General features: G+C 43.8%; 1 protein-coding gene across 7 annotated transcripts; it reads right to left on the reverse strand.

Moving 5' to 3' along the window:
• Nucleotides 1–307: 307 nt before the first annotated feature.
• On the reverse strand, nucleotides 308–22205 carry ZKSCAN5 (zinc finger with KRAB and SCAN domains 5). 7 transcript variants are annotated; one of them, XM_032872604.1, is made up of 7 exons: nucleotides 22147–22205; nucleotides 20392–20911; nucleotides 15788–15926; nucleotides 11043–11125; nucleotides 10628–10763; nucleotides 3933–4541; nucleotides 308–1985 (listed from the first exon to the last, which is right to left on the reverse strand). In XM_032872604.1, exons 2-7 carry the CDS (start codon nucleotides 20803–20805, stop codon nucleotides 868–870), a joined length of 2499 nt encoding a protein of 832 aa, XP_032728495.1. In that variant the 5' UTR covers nucleotides 20806–20911; nucleotides 22147–22205; the 3' UTR covers nucleotides 308–867. The 7 variants fall into 7 exon arrangements, with proteins under 7 accessions (XP_032728495.1, XP_032728497.1, XP_032728498.1 ...); XM_032872606.1 differs by having other exon boundaries at nucleotides 20392–20908; nucleotides 22147–22200; XM_032872607.1 differs by lacking the exon at nucleotides 22147–22205 and adding an exon at nucleotides 21359–21675 and having other exon boundaries at nucleotides 20392–20908.
• Between the last annotated feature and the right edge of the window lie 963 nt (nucleotides 22206–23168).

The following is a 23168-nucleotide window of genomic DNA, read 5'->3' on the forward strand; positions in this document are numbered from 1 at the left end:
AAGTCCTTCCATGGACCCAGTTGCCCGCCATCTTGTGGGTGACAGACTGGAAACCAGCCCACAGTTTGGCCTCTTTTTTTTCTCTCTTCCCAAGGGCCCCCTCTCTTCTCCTTAAGATGTTTCTCTCCTAAATTTACACACTTAACTCCTCTTGCTACCAGCTACCTTTGATGCTAGTAGAATCAAAACAAAAAAACAAGGTAGAAAATGTTTCATGGAGAAGTCAGAGGCCAAATAATGCAACAGGAACACATACCATCCAGCCTCTGAACCCCAATTTTGCCAGAATATAAATACCTTAAGTCGATTTCTTTTCAAAGCCTTTAATACTCAAGATGGGCATAACAGCTGGAGCATTCTAGTGGCTGCGATCCTCGTTTCTAGAAAAGGTTCGTTGCTGAGATACCAAAACAGAAATCATGCTGAAGAGTTCTCTCTTCCTTTCACTGTGCTCTTCCCTGAATAAGCTGTCAAACAAGGCAGAAACTACAAATAAAGCTTATTTCTACTGCATTCATGAGGTTTTTCTCAGTGTGAGCTCTCTGAGATGCAACCAAAGAATGAGTGCCACCTGAAGGCTCTCCTTCATCCACCGTATCCATGGGTTCTCTCTTGTCTAGATTCTTAAGCATGAAGATGCTAACAAAAGCATTTCTCAATGAGGAAAGCAAATAGGTATCTACTCACTGTGGGTTCCCCACTGTCCCTAAGTTCTAACTGAAGGATTTCAATCAATCTGTAGGTTTGATGGTTACACTGGAGAGAATGCTTGAAGTTATTACATTCATTATAGGAGTAGGGTTTCTCTTAGGAAGGCTTCTCTAAAATTGAGTAAGAGCTGTTCTACAACAGAGATATCTATACACTTCAAGTATTTATGGGATCTGTCCTCTCATGACTTCTCAGATGTTTGAAGAGGCTACAACTCCAACTGAAACTCATTCCACATTCTTTGCACTGAAAGGGTTTCTCACCAGTATGGATTCTCTGATGCTGATTAAGATGGGATTTCAGAGTGAAGCCTCTGCCACACTCATTGCATTGATGAGATTTCATGTTGGAGTAGGTTTTTTGATGTTGTTTTACATGGGAACACTGGCCAGCGCTTTCTCTACATATGTCACATTTATGGGTCTTCTCTGCACTGTGAGTTCTGTAATGCTGAATAAGGTCTGCACTATAACTAAAGGCTTTGCCACAGATATCACACTTATAAGGCTGCTCTTGTAACTCAATCTTCTTATCTTCAATCACGGTCAGGTTCCAACTATATGCTTCCTCACAAATGCCATTTCTTTCATTTCTCTGACCCATGTGGAGCACCTGATGTTCAATGAGGCTAACGTACTGAAAAAAGATTTCTCCACACTCACGACACTGATGGGATTTCTCTCTAGAGTGGAGTCTCAGATGCCCTGCAAGGTGGGACCGCCTGCCAAAGCCTTTCCCACACTCATTACACTTAAAGGGTCTCTCCCCACTGTGCACGCTCTGATGCTGAACAAGATGGGACCTCACCCTGAACGCTTTCCCACACAAGTGACAGGTGTAGGGCTTCTCGCCAGTGTGGACACGCTGATGCTGAGTGAGATGCACACGCTGATTGTAGCTTTTCCCACATTCATCACACCTAAAGGGCTTCTCCCCCGTGTGTATTCGTTGGTGTTGAATCAGATGTGCACTCTGAATAAAGCTTTTTCCGCATTCATTACATTTATGTGGTCTCTCTCCTGTGGCTGATTTTTTGTGCACGTATGTGACTTCATTGAAATTTATCCTCTTTGAAGAGGGCTGTCCTAGTATCTCCTTCCTGGGAATTCCCTGCTTTCTATCCAACTGGCCTGGGTGCTCATGGCCCTCTCCAAAATCTTGACCTTCAGAAACATTTCTTTGGATTCTTCCTGATAGTTCCACATCTGCTTCTGAAAATTCTGAAATTTTCTTCTTAACATTCAATTTTATATTCTTACTTCTTTTGTCATTGCCTGAAAGAATAGAGAGGAAATGCGAATGTCACCAGTTTTTGTGGGGTTTTTTTTTTAAGATTTTATTTATTTGAGAGAGAGAGTGGGAGAGAGAGAGAGCACGAGCAGGGGGAGGGTCAGGCAGAGGAAGGAGCAGACTCCCAGCTGAGCAGAGAGCCCGACGTGGGGCTCAATCCCAGGACCCTGAGATCATGACCTGAGCCAAAGGCAGATGCTTAACCGACTGAGTCACCCAGGCTCCCCTGTCACTAGTTCTTTTACCGAACAAAGATAAACTATCGGGAGAAAGAGGATAATCCGGTGAAACCATGATGTGATGGCAGTAACCAAGGGAGGGGATGCCTGTTTGCAACTGAAGCCAGCAGGAGTGAAAAGAAACTCTGGTATTTGTCTAGTGAAAAGAAAGAGATGAAGAGGCTCACTGGTCAGGTGGGGAGAGTGCCCGAGGAGGAGCAGCACACTTCTGTCATACAGGAAGGAGAGACGGATATTCTGAAATGTGAATGTGAGTTGGGCAGACAGAATGAGACAGAACAAAAACACAGCTGGATGGGATGAGAGCAGACAAGAACGGAAAGATGGGAAGCAAAGGACTATGCGGGGAGATACCGAGTTACAGAGTTGGAAGGGAACCTGATCAGGATCCATGACAAAAGAGAAATGAGCCAGGAAAAACTACTGTCAAGAGGGCTGGGGGGGATGTTAATCAATCACGGCTCTCTCTCTCTTTTTTTTTTTTTTTAAGATTTTATTTATTTATTCGACAGAGATCACAAGTAGGCAGAGAGGCAGGCAGAGAGAGAGAAGGAAGCAGGCTCCATGTTGAGCAGAGAGCCCGATGCAGGACTTGATCCCAGAACTCCGGGATCATGACCTGAGCCAAAGGCAGAGGCTTAACCCACTGAGCCACCCAGGCGCCCCAATAAATAAAATCTTAAAAAAAAAAAAAAAAAAAGACCCATAAAAATGTTTTTTTGACCTTTCATTCACTAATCCCCTTCTGGGCATCTATAAGGAAATAATCCTAAATATGTATTTTTTTAAATTATCAGGACAAAAGCAAAAAACAATTCGAAGTTCAACTGAGGAACAGTTAAGTGTTGCCGTCTCCACACAACAGCAGGTTGTCAGAGATAACAGGAGGGCCGAGCCATACGGACAAAGTGTGTCTAATATTTAGCTGTGCCCTCCGAGTACACCTATAGAAAAATAAGCTTATGAAAAAAAAGACAGAAGGAATACACTACATAATAACAGTTCTATTAGTCAGGATGGTGGGACTGTGGATCCTGCTTTCTTTCCTCCAACTTCCTGGTCTACTATTATTTTATCATTTTAAAATAAAATGTGAGTTAGCAAAACGAGAAAAGGGGAAAGAGAAAAGCAAGCATGCGGGAGAGCCAAAAATCCTCATTTACTACAACAGAAAAGCTAGAGATAATGTTTAAAATCGAGAAGTCGGGCAATAGCCGTATGATTGACAGAGAAGGAATTACCAGGGGCGCCTGGGTGGCTCAGTGAGTTAAAGCCTCTGCCTTCGGCTCAGGTAACGATCCCAGGCTCCTGGGATCGAGCCCCACGAGCCCCACATCAGCCCCACATCGGGCTCTCTGCTCAGCGGGGAGCCTGCTTCCCTTCCCCTCTCTCTGCCTGCCTCTCTGCCTACTTGCGATCTCTCTCCGTCAAATAAATAAATAAAATCTTTAAAAAAAAAAAAGAAAGAAAGCTGAAAGCAGGTACCTCTGGGAAGAGGGAAGCTGGGGAGGGCAGAGGGCATAGGTTTGCCCACTCACTGGACTCATTAAAGTATCAAACAATAAAATGGACTGGGATCTCTGCCCCTTAGCTACTGCTCCCAGTAGCACAACCTGTCTGTCCTGTTGCTCTAAGCTCATAAAACCATTTTCGCCTCCACCTATTCTCCAAACACAAACCCCTGATACGTACATCTTTGGGATTTCTCTCTGTAGTGGCGTTTCAGGTGCTCGATCAGATGGGAGTGCCGACCGAAGTTTTTCCCGCACTCGGTACAGCCATACGGTCTCTCTCCACTGTGCACGCTGTGATGCTGGACGAGGTGTGAGCTCACACGGAAGGCTTTTCCGCACACCTGACACTTGTAAGGCTTCTCGCCAGTGTGGACTCGCTGGTGCTGAGTCAGGTGCACGCGCTGATTGTAGCTTTTCCCACATTCACTACACTTGAACGGTTTTTCTCCAGTGTGGATTCGCCGATGCTGAATGAAGTTTGAGGCTTGAAGGAAAAATTTACCACAATCGTTACATTTGTGACCTCTCTCGCCACTTGTGTTTTGCTTACGATGAACGTCCGCGATGGCACTGAGATCTCTTTTCTGGGAAGGGTTCTGACTTGACTTCCCCGCTGCGGGGTTTACCTGCCACCTCTCTACCATGCTGTGAAGGTCACTAACTTCTCCAAACCCTTGACTCTGGGGAACATTTCTTTCAGGGCTTCCTGACGTCATCCAGTGGGGTTCAACGTCATCAGAAATCTGCTTAACGGCGAGTTCCACGTTGTCATGCCCAGATTCATAATCTGAAGTAATAGAAGGAAAACAGATTAGCTATTTCCCATACGGGAAGAAACAAAATGACTGAAGGACATGGGTAATTATGAAGCCGACATGTGCTAGCACCGCAGGACTTGGCAAAGGAGGCTTTATGCTCCAGGGAGGGGAAAAGAATCGTCTGGCAGCAACAGACAGGCTGGGGACGGAAGCGCTGGCAAGAATGCATCAAACGGATGAAACTGGGAGAGCAATCCTTCTACTTAATGAAGGTGACACCCTCCTGGTGGCGTATTTAACGGGACCTATCTGTGCCCACCTGTGCAACAGTAAACCTTCTTCATAAAATGTGGTATTGGGTTGTGCAGCTAACCCAATCTTCACCTCCTTCTTCCTGTTCATTTACAGCATGGAGAAGAAAGATGATCTTTCCAGCTTTTTTAATCCCCAAAGAATCTGTTTGGTATGAATTAGTCTAAAGGAAAAAAGGCATTCTTAACTATACCCAGGGAAGAATCTAGTACTGTTAAGAGCTAGTTTAATACCTAATAGTCATTGATGACTACAGACGCTGGAGAGAAGACAATCACCTCCCTATGTAACCCAATCGGCAACCCACATTTTACTTGAAGCATGACATTTATTATGCTTTGCAGAGATAAATCTTCAGTAGTTAAAAATAGGGACTATCAGTGGCGCCTGGGTGGCTCAGTGGGTTAAAGCCTCTGCCTTTGGCTTAGGTCATTATCCCAGAGTCCTGGGATCGAGCCCCACATCAGCTCTCTGCTCAGCAGGGAGCCTGCTTCCTCCTTTCTCTCTGCCTGTCTCTGCCTACTTGTGATCTGTCAAATAAATAAATAAAATATTTTTTAAAAAATAGCGACTATTATTTTTTATATGCTAGAGAGAGACAGAGAGACAAGGGCCTATTGAGAACTTTCTAGTAAGATTTTTCTTTTTGTAAACAGAAAAGATGTTTTCAAATATTACAGAATAATGGTAATGAGAGATACCATTTGCTAAGTGCTGCTACGGACCAGACCTATAAATTTTATGGTATTTAATCCTAACAATGACCTTTTGAGGTAGATACTATTACTAACCTTTTTTTCATAGTGAGAAGTTGTAATTCTTTTACCATCAAGAAAACTTGAATTTTAATTTCTTAAAACTCTTTTTACTTCTCTTCCTAAAAGACATCTTAATAGTAGAAACAAACATATATGCAAAAAGAATGGTTTTTTTCCTCCCCCATTTAGGTAAGCAGGTAATCTTCCTGTCATCACAGGCTTTCTTTTTCTCTTTTATTCGCATCTGCTTAGGCCCATACATTCTATTCTTACCAGAATTCTCTCCCATTCAACCAGTCAAAAAAGCACCTGGTTTTCTTTTTCCAGGGATAAATTCAAAGAAAAAAAAAAAAATCAGATTAGCCCAATGCACCTCTCTCGTTCTATTAACAACTGCCCTTTTCCAGAGAAAGTGATTATATAGGTTATCACACCAATGGGTTCAGATTTACTTTTTTTCCTCTTTCCCCACCTCTTTACCACGGACACGACAAACTTTCTATTGATGTTCTTGGTTTATCTGCATATCTGACAGAGGACTACGCTGCTTGCTCAAGGCTCTGCCCAGCTAGTTAGTAATACAATGGTGGGGGGCAGAGGAGATAAAAACAAATCAGGCAGACTTGATGCTATAAATATTCCAAGCCCTTCAACCTCACTGTTGCCCTGTCTGGCATTCTACGTTCCTACGGTTGGCTCCTTTCCCCACTCATTTTTCTCATCAGCGATGTCAAAATATCTCCATCGTGGCTTCCAAAATACACCGTTACTTTAAAATTCCAGGACTGTATGGTACGTCATCATTTTTTGCAAAAACGTGTGTATACAAAATATGCCTAGAGATACAATCCAGAAACTGGTAATAGTCAACAGAAGACTGAGGACTGGGGTAGGTGACTCAGTTTTTTACTTTAGACCCATTTATACTATTTGAATATGTTTTACTATGTGTATGTATGGCCTTTTTTTTTTTTTTAAAGATTTTATTTATTTGACAGACAGAAATCACAAGTAGGCAGAGAGGCAGGCATAGAGAGAGAGAGAGGGAGAAGCAGGCTTCCTGCTGAGCAGCAAGCCCAATGCAGGGCTCGATCCCAGGACCCTGAGATCAGACCTGAGCCGAAGGCAGAGGCTTTAACCCACTGAGCCACCCAGGTGCCCCTACGGCCTCTTTCAAACCAAAGTTCGCCAATGTATTCGAACCTCTACTCTGCCACCTACTTCATCACCTGCTCGTTCTCAACAGGTGACTGTCTCCTATTTCAAAGAAAGACAAAGCTCCTTGAACATCCTATAGCCACAACCAGAAACTTGCTGGCTGCCTTCCTCCGTCATCCTCCCATCATCTCATGGGGGAAGAGCTGTCTCCGTGGCCAAAGGCCAAGCCTCGCTCCTGGACCCTGGACCTCCCAATGTCATCCTGTTTTTGAGGGACCACCCTCATCAATGATCTTCTCTTCCTTGCCCCAACATTTCAACTCAGTCTTTACTAGTTCTTTTCCAGTAGCATTTAAGTCTGCTTAGAACTCTCCCAATGAAAAAGAGAACATACAGAGGCGCCTGGGTGGCTCGGTCAGTTAACCGGCTGACTCTTTAATTTTGGCTCAGGTCATGATCTCAGGGTCATGAAATCAAGCTCCGTGGCTCAGTGAGGAGTCTGCTGGAGATTCTCTCTCTTCCTTCTCCCTCTGCCCCTCCCAATAAAAAAAGAAAGAAAGAAAAAAGAGAACATACAAAACCAAGCTATCCACCTAAGCCACGTACTCTTACAGTGATAAGCCCTCTTTCTCATTAATCACAATGTTCTCGAAGGCTTATGTGATAGCCTTCTCAAATTCCTCTCCTTTGCTATCTTAATAGAAACTGTCTCTTGTTCCCCAACATCCTGGACACCCCAATGAAATGGCTATCTCCAGGATACATCTATTGTTTTAAAAATCTCTTTCTGAATCTGACAGATACTTATAAAACCCTAGCCTCCTTTTTTTTTTTTTTTAAGATTTTAAAGATTTTATTTATTTAAGACAGAAGCAAGAAAGAGAGCATGAGCAGGGGGAGGCGCAGAAGGAGAGGGAGAAGCAGGCTGTCCACTGAGCAGGGAACCTGACACGGGGCTTGATCCCAGGATCACTGGATCATGACCTAAGCCAAAGGCAGACCCTTAACCAAATGAGCCACACAGGCACCCCAAATCTTGACCTTCTCAATACTGTTAAGAACACAAAGGCATGAAAATAATCTAATGTGGCCTTCCCAGAGAAGATAAGGGGCAGAAATACTCTAATGTGTTCTTAATGTAGGAGTACACTGGAGTTGTAAAGGGCTTGTAATGAACAGATGGATTTAAAAAAAAATCAGAAAGGACTTACAACTGCTTGGAAAACAATATAAAGAAAAACTGTGCCAAGTACTGAAAGTCTGAAACCCATTAAATGCCTGCAAAGTAACTGAAAAAAAGAAAACGATTATCATATGGTTTCACTTATTTGTGGAGCATAACAAATAGCATGGAGGACAAGGGGAGTTAGAGAGGAGAAGGGAGTTGAGGGAAATTGGAAGGGGAGGTGAACAAAGAGAGACTATGGACTCTGAAAAACAATCTGAGGGTTTTGAAGGGGCAGAGGGTGGGAGGTTGGGGGAACCAGGTGGTGGGTATTAGAGAGGGCACGGATTGCATGGAGCACTGGGTGTGGTGCAAAAACAATGAATACTGTTACGCTGAAAATAAATTACAAAAAAAAAAGAAAACGATACTACCAGACTCAAATGTGAAATCTGAGGTATTTGAAATTCATTTAAAAAGAGAATGAAGGGGCGCCTGGGTGGCTCAGTCATTAAGCGTCTGCCTTCGGCTCAGGTCATGATCCCAGGATCCTGGGATGGAGCCTCGCGTCAGGCTCGCTGCTCAGTAGAAACCCTGCTTCTCCCTCTCCCACTCCCCCTGCTTGTGTTCCCTCTCTTGCTGTGTCTCTCTCTATCAAATAAATGAAATCTTAAAAAAATAAAAATAAAAAGAGAATGAAGAAGTATCTGCATTGCATATAACATTTGTGCTGCGTAAGTAATCCCTTGAGATGAATCACCATCACTAAGATCCCTATAAGATAAAGCCGCAGAGGGCACGTACAAGCAAATCAAAAGAAAAGGAAATACTAGTATGTATCACTAGTAGTAAAAGAAACGGAGAATTTCAGAGAGGAGGAGTCAATTTTTTTTTTAAATAAAAGCCTATAAGTGAACTAAAACTCTTACAACAATGTAAGCTGGTATAAATGCTTAAAAGAAATTTGGCATTATATGTGGCTGGCTGGCTCAGAGAAGCACGAGACTTTTGATCTTGGAGTGGGTTGGAGCCCCACGCTGGGTATAGAGACTAATTAAATAAATAAGCTTTTTCAAAAAAGACAGAGATTTGACATTATATGTGCATTTCACCTGAAGTCTACCAGAGTGCTTAGTATGTAGTGGCTCTTCTAAGAGAATTTGTTCGAAAGAAGATAAAAGCTATAAGCTCCAAAATTTTGGTGCTGAGATCAGCATTTATACAGTGAGAGATTTTTTTTATAAATGCTCCAGGCACAAAATTGAATAATAGTTTGCAGGATCATAATTTGGAAACAAGCTCAAAATCTCATTTGGGGCACAAAATTTCAAGAAGGGATGGGGACATGTAAAATGGAGGTGGTGGGGCGCCTGGGTGGCTCAGTGGGTTAAGCTGCTGCCTTCGGCTCAGGTCATGATCTCAGGGTCGTGGGATCGAGTCCCGCATCGGGCTCTCTGCTCAGAGGGGAGCCTGCTTCCCTCCTCTCTCTCTGCCTGCCTCTCTGCCTACTTGTGATCTGTCTGTCAAATAAATAAATAAAATCTTAAAAAAATAAATAAATAAATAAAATAAAATGGAGGTGGCAAGGCGGATGTCATGAAATAGGCACCCGTGATCTGAGAATGATGATGGAGTGAACAACCAGCCACCCATGCACTGGGGAAAGGGGAGATCCTCCAATAACACCATTGACCCTTGAACAACACGAGTTTGAACCGCACAGGTCCACTGACACGTGAATTTCCTTTGATACATACAATCCCATAAATGCATTTCCTCATCCTTACGATTCCAATAACATTTCCTTTTCTCTAGCTTACTTTCATGTAAGATCACAGTATATGACATATATATAAACTATGTGTTACTCGGTTTTATGATTTTTTTAAATTTTTAAAATTTATTATTTACTTTTATTTTTTATTTTTTATAAATTTTTATAAATTTTTTGGCTTTATGTTACCAGAAGGCTTCAGCTCAACAGTAGGCTATGACTAGTTAAGTTTTGGCGGAGTCAAAAGTTATACTCAGGGGGCGCCTGGGTGGCTCAGTGGGTTAAAGCCTCTGCCTTCGGCTCACGTCATGATCCCAGGGTCCTGGGATCGAGCCCCGCATCGGGCTCTCGGCTCAGCAGGGAGCCTGCTTCCTCCTCTCTCTGACTGCCTCTCTGCCTACTTGTGATCTTTGTCTGTCAAATAAATAAATAAAAATCTTAAAAAAAAAAAGTTATTCTCAGACTTTCGACTGTGTGGGGGTTGGCGCCCTTGGCCCCATGTTGCTCAAAGGTCAAATGTACTCTAATAAGCAGTTATTCGGCAAAGTCTGAGATGCCTTCACAGATGAGAATTATTCAGTTAGGAATTATTCAATGTGTCAAGGAACAGAATACAATTAATTACTATGAATCTATTAAAACCCAAGCCTGTCAGCTCTGAGCTCTTTTATCCTAACGCACTAAAATGAGAACATTTGCTGGACTGCAAATACTATCCCCCAAGTATTATCAGACTTCACTCATACCCTGATGCTGATGATGGAAATAATCAGAATAAGCTGAATAAGAAAAAAAAAAGGGAATGTCAATTTACTCTTTCACAGAAAAAAAAAAAATAAGCAAAGTCACAGTAATTAAGTCACATACATGCTTTTATATGATGTGCCAGAAATACTCTTTATAACAAAGTTAAGATGTCCTAATCCATGCAGATGAAATCATTCTTACCCATGGAAGTAATACTCCCAAATTTCTCCTTCCTGTCATCCCTATAGAGGGACTTCTGGGACTGGTCCAAATGTCCCCATTCCTCCAGGATGAAGGATACAGCCACATCAGCCACATCTTCAATTTTCACCAACTTCTGAAACACGAGATCACCACTAAATTCCCATTCCCTATGTTCAAATTTGGAGTGAGGGGAAGAAGTGGGAGCATGAAGGTTAAAAACAGAAGGAGGGTCTGTGCTTCAAAGAGGAGAGGGAAGCACTGGGTAGAAGGGAAAGCAGCATTCAAGTAGGAACCCCAGCTGGGCCCGGTCTGCAGTGAGAGACAGAACTTCTGATGGATATTCAGGATTAGGGTGGCTACTTGTCCAAGAACAGACGTGGGTCCTCACTGCGGGCATGGGACGCCGGCTCACCTGGGACCCAGCCGAGAGAAGTGAGGCTGTCAGCTCCTGGCTGTCCTTCAGGGGAAGGGAAGGAACTTGGAGAGCAGGTAGGGCTGAGGGGGGAGAAAAAGAGGCGTCAGTGAGAATATCTTTGTCCAGTTCCGACTGCCATCATGGTCTACTTTCGCTCAAGAATCCACGATGGCGCCTTGCCACGGCAAGGCCGAATTTTTCTGCTTGGCTCTCAAGGCCCTCCCCCCACCAACTACACTCACTCTTCCCCCACAAAAACTAGACTCCCTGCTGTAGTCAGTCAGGCTAATCCCTGCTGGGGACCTCAAGACTGTGGCATTCACTTGTAAAGGATGCAATCTGCTCTGCCCAGGTTAAATCTCATCATCTCAAAGAACCACCAGTCCCACAGCTTCTGCCAGGCTGAAGCACTATGGAGAGCCCAGGATTTCCCAAACTTTCATGTGCACACAAATCATGTGGAGGTCTTGGTACGGGACAGATACGGCTCAGCCATTCTGCAGCGGCCCCCATATCCTGCGCCTCTAACAAAGCCATGTGATTCTGGTGCTGCTCCTTGAGCCACATTTTGACAAGCAAAGTCTTAGTCCACGTTCTCTTCTGTCCAAAAGCTACCATGGTTGATGGAGAGTCAGCCAGTTAGTAAAGCACTAAGTCTGCATTGTGTGTTATAAGAACAAGAAGATAAAACAATTCTTGCCTTCTAAAAACTTTACTGTCTAGTAGGGAGAGCAGACATGTGAGCCTCATTTACTTCTAGCACAGGGTAAATGGTAATATACTTGAAATTCACTCAAGTTCCCACAGGAGCCTGGAAGCAGGAGCACCTCCAGAGCAGCAGGAGGTGGGAGCATCAGGAAAGCCTTTCCAGAGAATGTGACTCTGGTAAGCAGGGCTGGGGTGGGGTTGGGGGATGAGGGTGCTTTCTGAGCAGAGTCAATTGCGTGTGCAATGTCTAGAGGGTCTGTTGGTGACCTTCTGACCCCTGCTGTCACCTCTGCTTGTTCTTTGTCTGAGATTGGGGGTGCATACGATCTCATGGTCTATGTATGCCCTGACTGGGACAAATCCACCTGGTATTAATCTTTAATCTCACAGTTTCCCTGGTCCTAAAGATGTATGTCCTTATGTAGTTTGCTTCTCTCTAAGGACTAGGAAGTAATCAACAATGACACAAAAAGAGATAACGCTTAGAGACGATAGCCAGAAACAGAGAGGGCAGAGACAGCAGCTGAATCCAGGAGTGTGGCTACAGAGTCAAAAAAGACTCCAAGAAAGGGATGAATAGGGGCGCCTGGGTGGCTCAGTGGGTTGGGCCTCTGCCTTCAGCTTGGGTTGTGATCTCAGGGTCCTGGGATTGAGCCCTGCATTGGGCTCTCTGCTTGGCAGGGAGCCCACTTCCCCCTCTCTCTGCCTGCCTCTCTGCCTGCTTGTGATCTCTGTCTGTCAAATAAATAAATAAAATCTTAAAAAAAAAATAGAAGGGATGAATATAGTTTGTACTTAAACAGTAATTTTGATTTTGAGTATAGACTACCTTCCAAATACAACTACAATAATTAAAATAATTATACTCCAGACAATTCCACTTATTTTATGAAGTTCCTATAAAACCTTTTGTTTCTTCAGCTTTTTAGCAAATGACTTTGCCCCTCCCATGCTGGAATTAGTTCCAGAGACAGAAAACCTGCCATCGGTGCTATTAAAGGCATGAGGAATACAGCCTTCCCCAGTGTGTGGAAATCAAAAACCGAAACAAACACAAAACAAACCTCATAATTTTGCTGGAAGAAAGAATCTGGCTGGGTCTAGCTAACAAAGTGGAAAAGAGAAGCAGCACCTAGGCACAGGAGAGAGTAGCCTGGCGTGATGAGACTCTGGCAGTGGAGGAAAGAGGACAGGAGTGTACTTGGAAGGGCCTGATGTTAAAGCAAAGGCAGCACAACTAGGAATCGGGTAAAAGGATAAATGCAGATTTTGCTGGGGTTAGAATCCCAGCTCTGTCACTAAGAGCTCCTTGACCTTGAATGAATTACCTAACCTGACCAGGCCTCAGCTTTTTAATTTCTAACATGAGGATAACAGTAGTACCTATTACACTGGATTAGTGTGGGCATTAGCCCTTGGTATGCCAACTAAGTATATTAGACACAATTTGGGATTTGGGGTTTCTTTTCTGAACAGTGTTAACTATTTTAAAGGCTGGAATTACATGACTTTTATTCCTTTAGAGGTCTTCTGAAGAACAAAAAGAAAATTTATTTTAGTATTATTAAAGAATAGAATATGACTCATTCTGTCTCCTAATTTCTATATGGGTCCACTGGACTCTTCTACACATGGAGGGGACATTTTGAGATCTGAGTGACTGTATTTTTCCCGTATCACAAAACATTTTCCTAATTCATCATACTAAGAATTACTGCATGTTTCCTAATCATTATTCATTAATTATTCCCAATGATAGCAAAAAAACTAAAATAGTAAGAAAACAGGAGAATAAAGGAAATACTGAGGATGATGATATAAGAGTGAAATAAGTGATCATTCTTCACTAGTCTCCAAGTATTAAATTCACTGCCCAGAGTTTTGCATCATCTTCAAGAAGGTATAAGACTGCTGATGCTTGCTCTTAGCTTTCATTGAGTATAGCTGTGAATTCAGAATTCATTTTCCACCCCATCGGCAAAGACAATTTGCAGCTGAAGACACTTCACTATTACTAGATGAGTAAGACACCGTGAAGAGACAGAGCAGGGCCTTCTACACAATAACGATGAAACTGAACCCAAAGGGCAAATCTTCAAAGGACTCTACAAATATCATCAGAGGTAAATTTTCTCAAACGTAAGAATCGACGACAAACACTCTATTTCTAATTTCAAAAAGGAAATATGACATTCTCATCCACTGAATTATTCAACAGGAAGGACTTCATCAGGCAAGATTTTGCAACAAGATTATGGACCATCTCACGCTGCAAAAGGGACAGTTTTCATTTTTCTAAAGGGAAAAGGGACAGTACTAGGTGACAGTATTTTCATTTTTTTATGTTTCTATTACCAAAATGTACTTGATATAAAGAGGTTCTTATTAAAATTTCCTTGAAAATTATTTTTTATTATCCTTTCTTTTCTAAATTATTCATAAAATAAAATATATAATATATATAATAAAATAATATAATAACAAATAAAATAAAATAAAATAAAAGGGTCCCTTGGCCCCAGATGGTAAACAGCAAAAACTATTTTCTCTGGTACACCGAGGGCTTAATGATTCCTACAGGTAAAGCACTTGGGACAGTTGCTGATGCCCAGTAAACACTATATTATTGCTGCTGCTCCAACTTTTGTTATTATTACCACAGTGAAAGGAAAGCTGGAAAAGACCAGAGCCATGGGGCATGCGAAATGGAAGGGCTGACCCCTCAGGGGAGAACATAAGAAAGCCTGCGGCCAAACCTGGAACACATGTTTGTGATACCTTCTCCACAATTCTGAAATCCCCAAGCACTAAATACCAAAGAAGGCCTTCCTCACATTAAGTTAGGCTCTGAATCAATTTGGCAGCAAAACCTGACCAGAACTTTTGTAGCAACATGGATGGGACTGGAAGAGATTATGCTGAGTGAAATAAGTCAAGCAGAGAGAGTCAATTATCATATGGTTTCACTTATTTGTGGAGCATAACAAAGAGCATGGAGGACAAGGGGAGTTAGAGAGGAGAAGGGAGTTGGGGGAAATTGGAAGGGGAGGTGAACCATGAGAGACTATGGACTCTGAAAAACAATCTGAGGGGTCTGAAGCGGGGCCGGGGGGGGGGTGTTGGGGGAACCAGGTGGTGGGTATTAGAGAGGGCACGGATTGCATGGAGCACTGGGTGTGGTGCAAAAACAATGAATACTGTTATGCTGAAAATTTTAAAAAAAAAAAAAAAACTGATGTGAGGCTCTTTATAAAGTTTTTATTTAATCTACTTACTGCAAAGCTGCATACATTTCACTGCCAAAATATTACTGTGTGTCACTGTGGAGTCCCACCTCAAATCCTGTTGGTACTGTACTATATGGTATATAAATCATATTCCCATATGCCCTTAATCTGAAAATTTCTGACTTCTAAAATATATCTGATAGTGAGAATTTCGGATTAGGGTTAGAGACCTGTGGACATCTGCCATCATAAATAAGACTCATCAGTTCATTTGCCTTCCGTCATGTGTCTAATACAAGTTAATAAAATTGGGGGGGGGGGAGCAAGGGAGGAGAGAGAGAGAACAGTCACTCTAAAGGTCACCGTGAAGCCCTGCTTGAAAATAAGATTTCAAAGTGAACGACTGAGGAGCCAGAAAAGAACACAGTCAGGAACTGGAGAGCTGTTCTTACGGAAGCAGTAAGACTACAAAATCGACGAGTTGGAGCCAGAAAACTGTCGTAAAACAAGTACGACACTTTCGTAAAGGACTTCTGCAGGTCTTCTGACAGCCTCCGCACTTAGAGCTGTCATCATCATGGCAGCTTTCGAACGGGGCTACATTCACTGCTAGCCATCCTACAAGGTGACCTCTCTCTGAATGCCCAGGACTCGATGCCAGGTCCCCAGCCCTTCCCAAGCTCCCGAACCTGCTGACTGCAGAGAGGCTATCCAGCCCAAAGTCTCTTTCCCACAATTACCACTTACCCACGTGGCCTGGCCACCCACTTCTAGCCATATCTGCTCCACCAAATCTCACGTCCTCACCATTTTCCTCCAGGAGATGAGGCTTCTGTGGCTCTTGTTCAGACTGGGGGTCCACGGACAGGAGCTGGTGGCTGAGGGACTCCTGTACAACTCCAGGTGGCACCATCTTCTGAGGAAGCCCTTCGGGACACACCACGATCTAATAAGCACAACCACACTAATCAGCACGTTGCAGAAAGGGCTGTGGAAGAATCCAGTAAATTCCCACTCTTCCATTCACTCTTTTGCCAAATATTTAATGTGTATCTACAATGAGCCAGGCAAACTGACTACACAGGGGCTTAATAAACACAGTTTCTTTCTAGGTGAAGATGACTTCCATTAAGCTTATTCACACACAAATAAATACATAATTACAAACTGTTAATTGTTAGAAAGGAGAAGAAAGTAGTGCCTTAAGACAGAACTGATGAGACCTGCTTTAGAGAGGGTGGCCAAGAAAGGCTTTTCTGAGGAAGTGTCACCTTTAAGTAAACACCTAAAGGGCAAAAGAAGCCCACCAGGAGAAAAGTCAGAAGTGTGTGGGTCCGAGAGAATGATATAAGCAAAGACTCTCGGGCAGAAAACAGGAGTCTGGTACAGTTGAGGAACCATAAGAAAGCCACAGTGAGTCAAGTTTAGTGAAGGGGAAAGAAGTGAGAAGGGAAGTTGCAAAGGTCAGTACAGACTCAGGAAGCCACACTCAGTTCCTTAGTGGACCCTGTTCAAGTAGGACAGACCAACACCAAGACCAGAGCTAGTTCCTGTCCCACCTGCTAAGTACTCCATGTTTCTGTTCTGGGCTCTTGGTCAACCCTAGAGGACACACAATTACTCTGCCACAAGTGGTCTCCGCAATCTATCTTTTCTGGAAGGTAGTAGCTCAGCAGCATCCTAGCAGATACTAAGATCCTGCATTGAGGGAGAACTGCCATCCCCCTTTTCCCCTCCCTTATGTTTCAAAGCACTTTAAAGTTTCACCCTCTTAGCACTCGCAGAACATGGTACAGGGGTTACATTAACGGGTGCTCCAAAACAGTTGTGGCAAAGATCATTTGGCATGGAAGTTTGTATGTCCTTGTGGACCCACTCAGGGTAAGAGTTAAGATAATGCCAAGTATGTCAAAGGGCATGTCAGCACCGAAAAAGCAAAGCAGCCCTTGAGGTTCCCTGACACTAGGACAGAGACACCAAGGAGGAGGGGTAAGGGATAAAGCCTGGGAAAAGGCCTGCCAGAGACAAGAACTGCCTGGAGATAAACCTGAGGAACAATGTCGGGGTTACAGATGGCAGGCAGAGAGAAAGGCAAACAAAGTGAGCTGTGGGGTCCCTTAAGAAAATCCCCTCTTGGGGCACCTGGGTGGCTCAGTGGGTTAAGCCTCTGCCTTCGGCTCAGGTCATGATCCCAGGGTCCTGGGATCGAGCCCCACATCAGGCTCTCTGCTCAGCGGGGAGCCTGCTTCACCCTCTCTCTCTGCCTGGTCTCTGCCTACTTGTGATCTCTGTCTGTCAAATAAATTAATAAAATCTTAAAAAAAAAATCTCCTCTATGGGCCTCAAATCCCTACTACCAACAAGAAATTAATTTTCTCTGTGTCCCTGCCAAAGACAGGCTGCGTATCACAATGAGAGAGGTAAATGCACACAATGACTGTCAATCCTGTCTCAAAAATCCATTTTGTTTTTCACTGTATTTTTCAATATTATTATTTTAAAAAGTAGCGAAAAGCTTGTTTGTTAATGTCCCAAATTAGGCTTAAAAAAGGAATAACCAGAGGTCACCATGAACCTTTACTTTCTGTCCTGATGGAGGCAATAGAAAGGTTCAGACATTCCCATCTGGAGGATAATCATTCGGTATAGCCAAGGGTCTGGCTGAGGGTCCGTAGCAATTCCCTCTTGCTGCCCACTTGCCTCATGGAGGGAATTATACCAGCTAAAGAGCCTGAGGATGTTCTGGAATGTTGAAGTACCCCTCCCCCAGATATGAAGAATAATGAGACTGGGACCTTACAATGAAGTGCAATGGCTCTCAAAAATGAGGGAGGGAGGCCTGGATGGCTCAGTCAGTTAAGTGTCTGACTTTGGCTCAGGTCATGATCTCAGCATCCTGCATCCTGAGATCAAGCCCTATGTCAGGCTCCCCGCTCAACAGGGAATTGGGTTATCCCTCCTCCTCCCTCTGCCCATGCACTTTCTCTCTCTCAAATAAATCTTTAAAAAAAAGAAAGAAAGAAAGAAAAGAAAAAGAAAGAAAGAGGGAAATTCTCCACCTAACTTCAAACTCTTGTGACCTAAGGTCTCACAATTTTTGTTTCTTCGCTAAAAAAAGGTAATTAATTAATTAAAGTTTAAGAAAGTGTGACCCTAGCAACAAGAAGGTAGAGGGTCAGGTTATAAATGAGTAAGACAAGAAGAGGGGCGCCTGGGTGGCTCAGTCAGTTAAGCGTCTGCCTTCGGCTCAGGTCACGATCCCAGGATCCTGGGATCAAGCCCAGCATTGGGCTCCCTGCTCAGCAGAGAGCTTGCTTCTCGCTCTCCCTCTGCCTGCAGCTCTGCCTACATGTGGTCTTTCTGTCAAGTAAATACGTTAAGTCAACAAAAAAATAGATAAGAAGATGTAACAACATAAAGATATTGATCCTCTCTTAATTAATACATGATTTACTGCAAAACCCCCCTCCCATGCCAAAAAACACCAACAGGATTTTTGGAGTGGTGAAAACTAAATTAAGTAATTCTAAAGTTCATCAGGAAAAAAGAAAATATTGAACAAAATTTGGAACGGGGAAGGGTAGCCCAATCAATACCAAAACACTTTGCAGAGCTCAAATAATTAAAAAACTCAAACATTAACAGATAATAAGGTCAATAAAACAGATTTAAAAGACCATAAATGCATCCAAATACATGCAGAAATTTGGTATATAATAAAGACAGCATTTTAATCAGAGAGGAAAAGAGGGATTACTATACAAGTTTGCTGGGACAACTGGATAGACATCTGGGGAAAGAAAGTTATAACCATATCAAACACTGTGCACCAAAACAATAAATAAATAAAAATTTAAAAACTGAGAAAAGACTATTAGAAAATTTTCTTATAATACTGTAGTAGAGAAGACCTTTCTAAGTATGGCACAAAACCCAGAAACCATAAATTAAAAGATATAAATGGACTACCTAAAAATTAAAAACCCTGCAAAACAAAAATCTCCATGAGCAAAGACCAACAATAAAGTGGAAAAATAAACTTGCAACTCAGATGACAGACACAGTGCTTACCTTTTTCAAATAGATAAATAATGTAAACAGATAATGCACAAAAAAGGGTACATGCATAGGCAGCCTGGCTGGCTCAGTCAGTGAGCATGTGACTCTTGATCTCAGGGTTGTGAGGTCAAGCCCCACACTGGGTGTAGAGGCTACTTTAAAAAAAAAAAAAAAAAAGGGTACACACATAGCCCTTTAAAATATATTGTGGTCAAACTCACCCATAATATGAGAAATGCATACTAAAATCGCACAGTAATGGAATATTGCATCTTTCAGATTAGCAATAACAAAAAGTTGGATAACATCACATCATCAGGCTGTGAGCAAAAATTTCTCTTGGATCCTGCAGGAGGGAGTAAAAACTGGTATAAGCTCGACCAAGGGCAATCCGTCAACAGCTGTCAAAATTACAAATGCAGGGGCGCCTGGGTGGCTCAGTTGTTAAGTGTCTGCCTTGTGCTCAGGTCATGATCCCAGGGTCCTGGGATCAAGCCCCGAATCAGGCTCCCTGCTCAGCAGGAAGCCTGCTTCTCCCTCTCCTGCTCCCCAGCTTGTGTTCCCTCTCTCTCTGTGTCTCTGTCAAATGAATAAATATAATCTTTATGAAAAAAAATCACAAATGCATATGCCCTCTGAGCCAACAATCGGACTTCCTCTAAGCATTTATTCTATAATTAATGATGTACGTAAAAGTCATTGCAGCCAAGTTTGTTATAGTAAAAGTTCAGAAACAATCAAAAGGAATGACTTAAATGGCCTTCAACAGGAGTTAAAATTCTGGTACATTCATCGACGCAGTGAAATGTAACACAGTTTCAGAGACTGAGGCAGCATTGTTTGCACGAACACGGAACAAACCAAGATGTAAGAAAAAAGCAAATGGCAGACGTGCACAGTGATTTCAAAACACCTATGTTTTTTTAAAACACATCACCTAAATGTGTGCTCTTTTATACACAGTAGAAAGTCTCTCTCTGTAAGGATATACAGGTATTGGGCGACAGTGGCTACCTCTGAAGAGGATTAGGTAGCTGGGGACTTAGGGGCGAGAGGAAACTTACTTTTCTTAACAACCTTATGCACCTTTTGAATTTTGCATCATGTCATTCAAAAAACAGATACAGTAATTTTAAAAAGAAATAAAATCGCTGACTGTCTTCTCCAGGTTAACACACTGGATACTGCTTCTCTTTGCTGGAGTGGCAGGAAATCTCCACAGTGTACCTAATCCCAGGAGAACAAAAGAATAGGATGAAAGACCAGAGCGCAAAGGATCTCACCCCTGCTCAGCAGCACCTAACTCTCTTCCTCTCCTTCCTCACTGCACCAATGTCTCCCCTTTCGCTCACCTGTTGTCTGCGTTCGTCCAGTTCTCTCTGTATATTTTCTACCACAGCCACAGCCTCTTCTCCACTTTCCGGGTGATGTTCTCTCACCCAGGTCTGAAACTCTTCAGGGAGGATGGTCAGGAACTGCTCCAGTACCAACAGCTCCAGGATCTGCTCCTTGGTGTGCAGCTCCGGCCTCAGCCACTCGCAGCACAGCACCCGGAGCTGGCTCAGGGCCTCCCGGGGACCCGAGGCCTCATGATACTGGAAGTGCCTGAAGCGCTGGTAAAAAGTCTCAAACACTGGAGGGTTGTACTCCTGCATCCACGTGCAGTCTTCTTCTTCCACCTTCACTATTAGAAGGTCTTCTTGCTCCTGTGAAGTCTCGGCTGGAGGGTCTAAGTCTATAACTTCCCCAGACTCTGTCATTATCATTCCAACTCAGAGGGATGTCTCTCCAGGTTAGCCGGGCTACACAGATCAAATCTGTTTTCTGCTCTTTAAGATCTTCTGAAGGGCACTTCCGTGAGTGTGCAACCTACTGATATATTGGAAATCATTATTAGCAGAGAGATGACAAAGAGGTCATCGGTACTAAAGATGACAACTCAACAGTGCAATTTACTTTAAAATACAGACTACAAGACAGCCGTCACTCCGCCCATAAAATTACTACCAATAGAGAACATTTCCAACATTTAAACAATGTAAAGAAAAGCAATAAAAACCTGACATCAGACCTAGCCGAATACAATTTTAATGGTGAGGAACATTACATTTCATATAAATAATAGGACAAGACTTACTAACTAGTCCAGACGCAGTCTCTGCTTGTCTCTATCACAAGCCAAACTTAAGTCAAAACAGGGGTCAAAAACATTACAGCGGTCAAAAGGGGTCTTGTCCTTCATGCCACAAAAGCATGACAGACCAAGAGGAGACTTCATTGGTCCCGAAGAGAAGCACAGTTATAAGTACAGGCTTGGACCTGGAGTCTTCGGAATCGCCCCTGATCCCATAGTCACGGAAACCGGGCCGGTCAAGGTTAGAGACAGGACCCCCGTCTGGACACAAAGTCCATCCCCTTTCCTCCAGGCACCAGTCCCGGGGAGCTCTCCCGGAGACCAAGCTCCCGCAGCCACGCTCGGAAAGACAGGATTTTTTCCCACAAACGGAAAGAAAACCGAAGCCGACACTTCGCAACACTTCCTCGCCGGAAGTAAGCAAGTCCAAGCTTTCCCGGTCCAACGGGGTCGAGCCATCATTCCCACCGCCGAAAGCACTTCCGAGTCCTCTCTAGGAATCCCGGAGGTCCTCGCCTCGCAGCGGGAGGGAGGGCCCGCCCCAGACCCCGCCCCGGAGGGGCTGTGGGCCAATCGGCGGGGAGTTTGAGGTGCTCCGGGACGCGGCCATTCCCCGCCCACCGAGCCGCAGGTTCAGCGCCGCTAGAGCTGGGAGGAAAGGGATCCTGCTTCTGTCCACCCGAGCCCAAACACATTTAAACAGCCCAGGCTCCCCCCATTTCCTTGGAGTGGGGGCAAGGGACCGGGCATAGCTGTCCGGACTGGTTGCTAAGGCAACAGTTTAGCTAATGTCTGATTGGCCCTAGAACTTGTGCTCCCCCACCTCCAACGCTCTGCGCCCCACTTCGAAGTAGGTTCGCCCCTTCCTGAGTGCCCGCAACCCTAATTTCTCTTCAATTTTAAATCCTTCGTGGGTTTTTTTTTTCTCCTGAATTCTCGCCCCTCCCCGCACCCCGTCTCCAGACACACCCACCTCTTCACCACCGCAGTGCTCAAGGGGCCGAAATCTCCGACGTCAGAGGGGGAGTCCAGAAGCCTACAACTCCCAGCAAGCCCCGCGCGGGCCACGCCCGCTAGCCAATAGGTCCGCAGGTCTCTTTGCAGCCTCGGTCTCGAGAGCCTATCAGAACGTGGGAGGGCAAGGAGGCGTTTCCTCGAGCGCCTCCGCCTGGAAGGCAGATTATGGGGTAGTGGGTTGCTCTCCAGTCTTGGGGGTAACGGAGTCCGGACCAATACGTTTCTGCGGAGTAAAGGACTCGTCTGTGCAGCGGTTCTTAGCCAAAGGATGCACTTTTTAATAACCTCTCGTTTGTGTATATGTTTACAAACGCCTAAATTGACACTGCGATATGTCTGGTGGGTTATAGGATTTGTGTGGTTTCACTTTTTACATGTACTTTGCGTACGTTCACTTTTAAACAGAGCCTTTGATCCATTCAAAATTATCTTGGTGTATGGTGTAAAGTATAGATCGAACTCTGTCTTTTTCCAAATCGCTACCCAGTTGTCTCATCATTTATGAGAAAGTGTCTTCACCTCCCATAGATTTGTGATGCTGCCTTTATCGTACACTAAATCCTCGTGCTTTGTGGTCTGTTTCTAGATTTTCTACTCTGGTGCAATGATCTGTCCCTGTGATGATATGATATTTTAATTTTTTGAGGATTAATACTTGGTTTTAATCTCCCTTTTCAAGATTTTATTTGTTTGGCACAGAGAGAGAGAGCACAAGCAGGGGGAGTGGCAGGGAGGAGGAGAAACAGGCTCCCCGCTGAGCAAGGAGCCCTAACCCAGGACTCTGGGATCATGACCTGAGTGGAAGGCAGACGCTTAACCGACTGAGCCATTTAGGTGCCCTTGGTTTTACTATCTTTGAGGGCAAATGTCTCCAGTTCGGTTTCTTCTTCAAAGTATTTTTGCTTCTTTAGTTCTTTTCCAAACTTAACTTTAGATTCAGTTTTTCTGGTTCCAGAGAGAAGTCTCTATTGGAATCAG

Source organism: Lontra canadensis, unplaced genomic scaffold, assembly GCF_010015895.1.
Source record: "Lontra canadensis isolate GAN:19392208 unplaced genomic scaffold, GSC_riverotter_1.0 scaffold45, whole genome shotgun sequence".
Classification (NCBI taxonomy): Eukaryota; Metazoa; Chordata; class Mammalia; order Carnivora; family Mustelidae; genus Lontra; species Lontra canadensis.

Bases quoted from the DNA above. Each gene is read 5' to 3' on its own strand.
- ZKSCAN5 (XM_032872604.1), bottom strand. From the start codon at position 20,805: ATGATAATGACAGAGTCTGGGGAAGTTATAGACTTAGACCCTCCAGCC. The intron at 11,126-15,787 runs GTGAGGACGTGA...CTCCCCCCTCAG, and splicing joins TCATCTCCTGGAGGAAAATG to CCCTACCTGCTCTCCAAGTT. The intron at 4,542-10,627 runs GTAAGAATGATT...CTATTACTTCAG, and splicing joins TGGGAGTATTACTTCCATGG to ATTATGAATCTGGGCATGAC.